This window comes from Mytilus galloprovincialis, chromosome 8 (genome assembly GCF_965363235.1).
Source record: "Mytilus galloprovincialis chromosome 8, xbMytGall1.hap1.1, whole genome shotgun sequence".
Lineage (NCBI taxonomy): Eukaryota > Metazoa > Mollusca > Bivalvia > Mytilida > Mytilidae > Mytilus > Mytilus galloprovincialis.
Window position 1 is genome coordinate 1,937,619 of NC_134845.1, and position 9,545 is coordinate 1,947,163.

The 9,545-nt window shown below is 34.0% G+C and overlaps 1 protein-coding gene across 1 annotated transcript; it reads left to right on the forward strand.

Moving 5' to 3' along the window:
• Positions 1–1,182: 1,182 nt before the first annotated feature.
• LOC143084839 (TRPM8 channel-associated factor 3-like) lies at positions 1,183–6,499 on the forward strand. Its single transcript, XM_076260897.1, has 4 exons — positions 1,183–1,356; positions 2,477–3,906; positions 5,313–5,558; positions 5,916–6,499. The coding sequence occupies exons 1-4, from the start codon at positions 1,215–1,217 to the stop codon at positions 6,423–6,425; spliced, it is 2,328 nt and encodes a 775-aa protein (XP_076117012.1). The 5' UTR covers positions 1,183–1,214; the 3' UTR covers positions 6,426–6,499.
• Positions 6,500–9,545: the final 3,046 nt, after the last annotated feature.

Sequence of the window (9,545 nt, forward strand, 5' to 3'; positions counted from 1 at the left end):
TATCATCATTTCATGTAAACATTCAGTTTACTGTGTATTATCTGTATAAGACTTTTGTAAGGTATGTTATAGTTTTATCTACTGGTGTCGGTGATTATATATATATTTGTTAAAGCAAATTTACAGATCTAACATTGTATGGTTGATGTTTAGGTGAGTTACATATATATATTTATACATGTATATATAAATAGAATTACATTTCAAAATAATCTTAAAGTCCTTAAATTCTCTACATTTTTCTGCAACCGGTTTCACATCTTTGTGATAATCATGGATGAATATAATTACTGGTAACGTACATCACGATAAAATGTGTTCCTAACAGAAAGTTATTTATAATTAAAATGGTAAAAATGAGAAGTTCGCAAAGACCAAGCATAAATTATTGAATATTAAATAGCACAAGCCACAAACTAAGGGTGACAGTACTGCTGATACATGTAGGTAGCGATTCCATTACTATAGTTGCTTTTGTTGTAATACTCAAGGGGGAACTCAATATATTACCGCAATGGGCGAAGTTACAATAGGGGTAAAAATTCATGAAAAGGTTTTCTGCATTACTGTTCATGGGATTTAACCTTTATAAATGTTACGGAAATTGCTAAGTAAAAGTATTGTTTAGTGCATAAGATAAGTTAACGTGGTGAACTGTTCTCAATTGCAAGACAAATATGATACAAGGGTTGTTAATAGAATGTTTTTAATTTAATTATAAAGTCTACACACAGTAGTATCAAGACCTGTTTTTTTTTAATTTATATAAAAAAAAATACTTCATATGTGCTCATATTGTTATGAAATTAATCAAGAAAGTTAGATTAATTTCTATAACATTTGTGTCACAATATCGTGAAATACGTACCATTTTACTGAAAACGACGAAAACTGCAGAGATTTCAACCGTATCATTTCTTACAAAAACAAATTATTATGTATTTGGTCTTCAGGCTTTTTCACATTTTGTTTTTATGTTGACCACCAAAATAGAAGAATTAATTACATATGTATGAATATATTCGTATAAATTGAAACTTCATCTGTATTTCGAAAACTTGGGAATAATGATTATAAGGAATAATAGTATTTGTAAACCTAAAAGAATGTTTAAAAGTAAAACATGTTAGCCAATAACCTCTCGATTATAAATATCCTGATTTCATAATAGTATTTTTATAATATTTATTATTTTTGGTAAAAGGACAATTGAAATGAAGGACTGGAAAAGAGAGATTCTGGACGGTGTTGACATGGTATCATTTCCAGGCTGTGTCCCGGGAGTCATTTTTGTTTACGGAGAGAATTCACAAGCAATCCTTGCAAATAAGAGAGGACACGTTTTATGTGCGGCAGGTTTGTAATCTTAAAATGTACATTGCGCTGATTCTTCTACATGTTCTCTATTGAACAATGAACCCGATAAGTATATAACTGAGTGTTTCTGTATCTGGTTTTATTTCTATCAGTATTATACAAAATTCATTTTAAAAGGGTTTTACAATTATATTTTCCCTATGTAATTGTCACATTTGTTTTGATTTTTTTTTAGATTATTTTTAGTTTGTTCAACGTTAAGTCGATGTGTGATGCTGGCATAGGGAACAATACAGATAACAATAAATCATTAAACCAATCAAAAGCGAGGAGGAATATGATAAAATCAACACTGATTATCAATAACATATGTTCCTCTGTTATCATCAATGATTTTTCTGAAAATACTGATACAAAACGACATCGCTATTTTTGTTGATATTTAATAATTATTGTACTAAATTTTTTTTTATTTGAGTTTGATAAGAACAATAATACATTCATATTTTATAGTGTATCTTTCTATGGCACATGCATGTTGTGATGTTTCACTAATGCACATGTCCTAAGTCAGGGACCTGATGTTCAGTGGTTGTCGTTTGTTTGTGTGGTTTATGGCTTTACAAATATTTGATATGAGCGTCACTTATGGGTCTTATGTAGACGAAACGCGCGTCTGGCGTACAAAATTATAATCCTGGTACCATTGATAACTATTTAAACCACTGGGTCGATGCCACTGGTGGTGGACGTTTCGTCCCCGAGGGTATCGCCAGCCCAGTAGTCAACACTTCTGTGTTGACATGAATATCAATGATGTGGTCTTTTTTATAAATTTCCTGTTTACAAAACGTTGAATTTTTCGAAAAACTAAGGAATTTCTGATCCCAGGCATAGATTACCTTAGCCGTATTTGGCACTACTTTTTGGAATTTTGGATCCTCAATGCTCTTCAACTTTGTACTCGTTTGGCTTTACAAATATTTGCTGAGTTTTATGTAGACGAAACGCGCGTCTAGCGTACAAAATTATAATTGATAACTATTATAAGTGATTCTTCTTTATTTAAATAGATTAGACCGTTGTATTTCCTATTTGAATGGTTTTTGTAAATGTAAACATTAACCAATTATCATAAAAGACTGTGCATTTTTTTCAGCTGAATATGGCAAAGGAAGAATAATTGTATTTTCGCACAATGTATTTGTTAACAGTTTTGGAATGAAAGAGACGAAACGTAAAAATAAGCGATTCAACGAAAATATCAGAAATTGGATAACGAAAAACACAGACAAGGGAAATGAGATACTTTTTTTTTCTGATTACTTGAATAACTTCGATGAGCTTCCTCCCGAATGTAGGATAATAACATGGAATGGACTTCCGGTTCGGACAGACGATAACAGTCTACTGAAATTACTTGATTGGGTAGAGAGAGGAGGTGGGTTGATATGTGGAGTGTGCCCATGGGGATTTGCAGAGGTTTATAAAATAGACGTGGAGAGTATACCACTTAACATCATCTTCAGGGCAATAGGTATCGCTTATGCTGGGAAATTGATATACAAGAATGATAGCGATTTAGCGGAACTTTTAGTAAAAGACAATATGGCGGATTATGCAAAGCCCAGTGATCTAGTTTCAGCAATTAACAAGCACCCAGAAAAGATTAACAGATTAGGAGGATTAATACACAATGTAGTACACTTACCAGAGGAACTTTATATCAAACACAAACCACATGTTGTGGAAATGATTCAGAAATTATCACCAGATAACGACCATATACCAACACGGAGTAAACCCGTTGAGTCACATGGCGCCAAAAAAGCTGCGATGCTGATGTGCGATATCATGATACGAGATGGCTTAGAAGGGAATGTAGTATTAGCAGAAGGAATTCATGAATTTCCTGGAACATTTGTGAATACACCGGAAGTTCAATCTATCGAATTAGAATTTTCCTCACTGACACACAAATTTCATTCAACGGGATGTTATCTTCCCGCTGGTACTGTTATGGAATTGTCGTGGAGCAAAATGAAAAAACCATGGAATATCATAATTGGTCTGCATGGTGACGAGCTTTCCAATACTGATTCTAGGCTAAGACGATGGCCTAAGATCAGAATAAAGAAAGAGCTTAAAACAAACGAATTGGGAAATTTTTCTTCAACACTACTTAACATTTGCAGTCCATTTGGAGGACTGATTTATTTACAGTCGCCTAAAAGTACAAAGGATAAATTGCAGTTAAAACTACACAATGTCGTACCTGCTCCAATATTTACCTACAAAACAGCAGATACATGGGAAACTGTAGAACGTTACAAGCCAGGGTTATGGTGTGATATCATTGGTGACAAGATAGCCTTGACCTTACCATCTGCGTCAGTAAGACAGCTCTCAGATCCAACAATGACGATGAAAGTTTGGGATTCTGTAGTATCTGCCCACATTGACCTACTTGGGAAGGATCCATCCAATGGTAGAGGACAATGGGTGGTAACAGATGAACAGCCGTCCATTGGTTACATGCATTCTGGTTATCCAATCGTCACCCATCTAGACATGGCAGATCCTAATAAGGTTCGTTTCAGACATAATAGGTTCGTTTTAAAAATTGACAAGGAAAATGTGTTAGAACCTTTTTTTATACTCTGTACTTTTTTATCCTTTTTTTAATTCAGTGTGATTCAAAAATAGGAAGTTATATTGAAGAGTGTCACTTTTTTATCTGCTCAAACGTCTGGCTACATGTAATCATTCTCAGGTTTGAAGGGGTTTGTGTTGCTCAGTTTTTATTTTTCTATGTTGTCCATGTTTTGGTTGGGCACTTATGTTTGTCTGTTTGTCTGTTGATCCTTTCTTTTTACACACATGAAGTTTTAGGTATATTTTATCAGTTTCTTTGTGTATATCTCTTTCATATTCATTTGATAAAATTTACTGTTTGCAATAGCATGAATTGTTCTATATTATAAGAATGTTCTTATTCCGGGCATAAAAACAATGCATTATTTGGCGAAACCTTTTCAACTTTTGATCTTCAGTGCTGTACAACTTTGTACTTTTTTCACTTTCGATCTTTTATATCTTGGCGTCACTGGTGAGTCTTGTGTGGACAAGGCGCGTTTTTTGGCGTATTGAATTTTAAACCTGATGCTTTTTGTTATCTATTAATCATGTTTTTCTTTGTCTAATATGTTCTCCTATTTAATTGTATTGTAGTCCTGTAATATTATGTTGTCATTTCAATGTTATATTTAACTTTGCCATTAAAGTGCGAGGTTTGGCATGCAATAAAACCAGGTTCAAGCCACCACTTTTATTCCCCTTTAAAAGTGTCCTGTACCAAGTCAGGAAGATTGCCATTGTTATATTATTGTTCGTTTCTGTGTGTCTTGCATTTTAACGTTGAGTCGTTTGTGTTTTCTCTTATTTTTGAGATATTGAGATAAGACGTGGCACGGTACTTGTCTATCTCAAATTCATGTATTTGGTTTTCATGTTATATTTGTTATTCTCGTGGTGTTTTGTCTGATTCTTGGTCCGTTTCTGTGTGTGTTGCGTTTCGGTGTTGTGTCGTTGTTCCCCTCTTATATTTAATGCGTTTCCCCCGGTTTTGGTTTGTTACCCCGACTTTGTTTTTTGTCCATGGATTTATGAGTTTTGAACAGCGGTATACTACTGTTGCCTTTATTTATCTCTTATAGTTGTATTTCCATACAAACCAGGCATCATAATTTCAAACTACATTCCTAACACATATGACAAAATGTTGTCTCTTTGACACATTCCCCATTTTCATTCATTTTCAATCTTATTATCATTCTCATTAACGAAAATCCTGATTTGCAAATGGTATGAAGATATTTTGCCTATGCCTCAAACGTCTTAGAATTTTTATCAAATACCAATATGTATATACGGTGTAGGATTTATTCAAAGAAAAGGTTTTATCATTACATGAACCATTTTACATTTGTAATTAGATCAACGAGGACTGCTTCCTATTGTCCAGGGACCATATTCTAAACGTAAACAACAGGAAAGGAAGTTGGGGAATGTTCCATGAACTGGGACATAATTTCCAGGATTCTATGTGGACGTGGGCTGGAACGAAGGAGGTGACTTGTAATATATTTACTTTGCATGCTATGGACGTAGTTTGCAATGTGAAACCATGGGATCATCTCTGGGTTAGAGAAAAGTTCGAAAATGCCAGCAACTATCTCCGGGTAAGATATATCATAAGTTATATCTATGAGTGTTTTCTCAAATTTATACACAATCCTTCTTCTTCTTTCATCACTTTTTAATGCAAAACAAATAATCAGTGTTTAAAACGTGTTTATATGGCTACGTATACATACCAGCAGCTAATTAATTTATCGTATAAAAAAAAACTTGATTGATTTTTGTCAACTAACAAAAAAATACACTTAACTTCATGTCAAAATCATTACTATATATTGTTTAAATATGGCGACGATGAGCAAAATTATTCTGTTATTACCACCATTATTACCATATTCGAAAATCCATAATTTCAAAGGTTTTAATTTGTATAGACATATACACACTTGTGTTTACAGGAAGGAACAAAGTATGACAAATTGTGTTCTAATCCTGGTATAGCGTTGTTAGTGTACGCACAGTTGGCGAGGGATTTTGGCTGGGCTGCTTACAAATCTGTATTCAGAACTTATGATAAACTTCCAAAAGACAAACGACCATCAAACCAGCAGGAAAAAGAAAACATGTGGATACAGACGTTTTCCAATGTAGTCAAGAGGAATCTAAGCCTCGTTTTCGAATTTTGGGGATGGCCGATTCGGGGCTTGGACGATTTGAAAAAGTTTCCTCCATACCTCCCTGGTGACGTGACAACACGTGAATTTGCAAAAGACAGAGCGACAACAATACTTAAAAAGTACGAAAATAATTCTTCTGGTGCCTGTCCTACTCAGAAACCAGCACACACGGACAATGCTTATTGTCCCGGTAAAGGGGGTTATTATAAGATTGATCAATGTGATGTAAAAGGTAACAGTGTAAAGGAGGATGACAATGACAACAGTTCAAGTTCATGTTCTGTTTTATGAGTATTTTAAACACACGGACTTAGATATTTAGTATTTATAACGCAAGTAAATGCTGAAATAAAAGTGAAGTTCTACTTTTTATTCATCATTTCTCATATAACATAAGATTCAATTTAATGTCTGGAATAACTTTTATTTTAAGCAATGTGGAACAGAGTGCTTTGGTGCCCTTTTTCTTGATAGCACTGGGTCGATACCTCTGTTGATTTTACTATGAGTACCAAGAGAGTGTCATCAGCTTAGTGGTTAGTAATTAGGTAATGACATGATTTGTATTAAACCTTTCTAGAAGTGTATGTTTATAAATATCAATAAAAGAGCCTGTGTCGCTCACCTCGGTCTATGTGCATATTAAACTAAGGACACAGATGGATTCATGACAAAATTGTGTTTTGGTGATGGGGATGATTTGTAGATCTTTACTTTACTGAACATTCTTGCTTCTAACATTTATCTCATTATCTCAATTTATAATGAACTTGACCAATTAGTTACAGAGGAAAACATTTACAAAAATTTACAAAATTTACAAAATTATTAAAAATTTACTATAAAGGGCAATAACTCCTTAGGGGTCAACTGACCTTTTTGGTCATGTTGACTTATTTGTGGATCTTACTTTGCTGAACATAATTGCTGTTTACAGTTTATCTCTATCTATAATAATATTCAAGATAATAACCAAAAACAGCAAAATTTCCTTAAAAATTTCCAATTCAGGGGCAGCAACCCAACAACCAGTTGTCGGATTCATCTGAAAATTTCAGGGCAGATAGATCTTGACTTGCAAAACAATTTAACCCCCATGTCTGAATTACTCTTAATGCTTTGGTTTCAGAGTTATAAGCCAAAATCTACATGTTACCCCTACGTTCTATTTTTATTCATTGCGGCCATCTTGGTTGGTTGGCAGGGTCACCGCACACATTTTTTAAACTAGAACCTCAATGATGATTATGGCCAAGTTTAGTTTATTTAGGCTCAGTAGTTTCAGAGAAGATATTTGTAAAAGCTAACGACGGACGATTTGTCCATTTTGTAGTCCAAATAATTTTAAAATACCATTATTATCGTGAAAATCGTTTGGACTGGTGTTATGAAAATGATTGTGTGAAGTTCAAGATTACATATTTGTTACATAAGAGCGTCACTGCTTATGTTCCTGTGGCGTCTGTCGTTGATGTAGGTGTTCCTTGTTGATCTGCGGTTTGCATGCTGTGTTGACTTTTATATTATGTGTTTGTGCGTTCTCTGTGACGAGTGTTATTGCATTTGTTTGTGCTGTCAAGTATTGTTGTCATTTAGCGTAATATTTTAACATTGCCGTAAAAGCAAGAGGTTGGCTAGCCATAAAAACAGGTTCAATCCACCATTTTTTTCTTAAAATGTTCTGTACCGAGTGAGGAATATGGCAGTTGTTATCAAACAGTTCGTTTCTATGTATGTTGACGTTTGCTTTTGTTTCTGTTTTCTCTTATATTTGCTGTGTTTCCCTTTTGAAGTTTGTTACCAGCATTTGCTTTCTCAACTTATGACTTTTGAACAGCGGTCTACCACTGTTGCCTTTATTTTAGGCCCGTTTTAGTCATATACTTTTTAACTGTTTTGTTTCTTAGACGTCCATGGCTTTGCAATATTTGACTTGAAGAATGTTAATGATGGTTAACTCCAGAAAATTGCTTAAGAGGCATGATATTTAATCAAAGTGCTTTTAAGCACTGAACGGTTAAATATTTCTTCAATTTTCCAGTGATAGGTAATTATGGCAATCCTAGTTAACAAAGATTGGAGACAACCTCACAGACCTCAGTTTTCACACGTTAATTATCAAATAAACCATCAACTTGGACCACTTGACCAATAAAGCTTAGATAAAAGCTGAAATGCAGACGGCAAAAAAAAAAGCAACCCACTCTCATAATTTCTGACATGTTACAGCATCATGACAGTTAAATAACATTTTATATAAGTCTTAGTAATTATTTAAGATTTTTATTAATAATATATATACAATGTAATTTTATGAATGGACAACCAGGTGCCCGCAGGGCGCAGCTTTATACAACCGCAGAGGTCGAACCCTGAACAGTTGGGGCAAGTATGGACACAGCATTGAAACTTGATACAGCTCTAAATTGGGATTGTGATCATATTATTGACACAATATGAGTTTCTGACACAAAACAAATGTCAAGATCACTAATCTATTATGCAATATTTTCAAAAATTTGGAATTTGAGAAATTTGGGGAAAACAATTGAAAACTACTACTACCCCCCTTTTTTTGGCAATAAGTCCAAAACCAGACATTTGTTTACACATAATTTACCATTAGTGTAAGGGAGGTATATCAGAACATACCCAACATTGTATATTAACTGTTTTTGAATTACCTCCCCCAGCACACTGCTTTTAAATTGTCTTAATTGTCCATTGACCAGAAAAACCTTGTTTTACCCTTTTTTGCCCCTAATTTCAAATATTTTGAGCCATAAACCCCCAAAGTCATTAATAACCATCCCTTCATGGAATGGAAACTTGTGGTATAATTTCAGAGATATTCATACATTTAAACACAAGTTATTGTTTGAAAACTACAAAAATGCTTAATTTGGGCTCCCTTTTTGGCCCCTAATTCCTAAACTATTGAGACCATAACCCCCAAAATCAATCCCAACCTTCCTTTAGAGGTATTGAACCTTCTGGTAAAAAATTATAGAGATCCATTCACTTAATCAAAAATTATTGTCCAGAAAATCTATTTCCCCCCTTTTTTGTCCCTTGTTCCCCTTTTTTAGTCCCCAATTCCAAAACATTTTGAGTCATAACAACCCAAAGCCATAACTAACCATCCCTTCATGGTATGAAAATTTGTGGTATAATTTCAGAGAGATTCATACACTTCAAACACAAGTTACTGTTTGAAAACTACAAAAATGCTTATTTTGGTCCCCTTTTTGGCCCCTAATTTCTAAATCAATCCTAACCTTCCTTTGGTGGTGTTGAACCTCCTGGTAAAAATTTATAGAGACTCTTCACTTAATCCTTAGTTATTTTCCGGAAACTAAATGTGTCTTCGGATGATGCAGACGACGTAGACAACGACATGATACCATTATA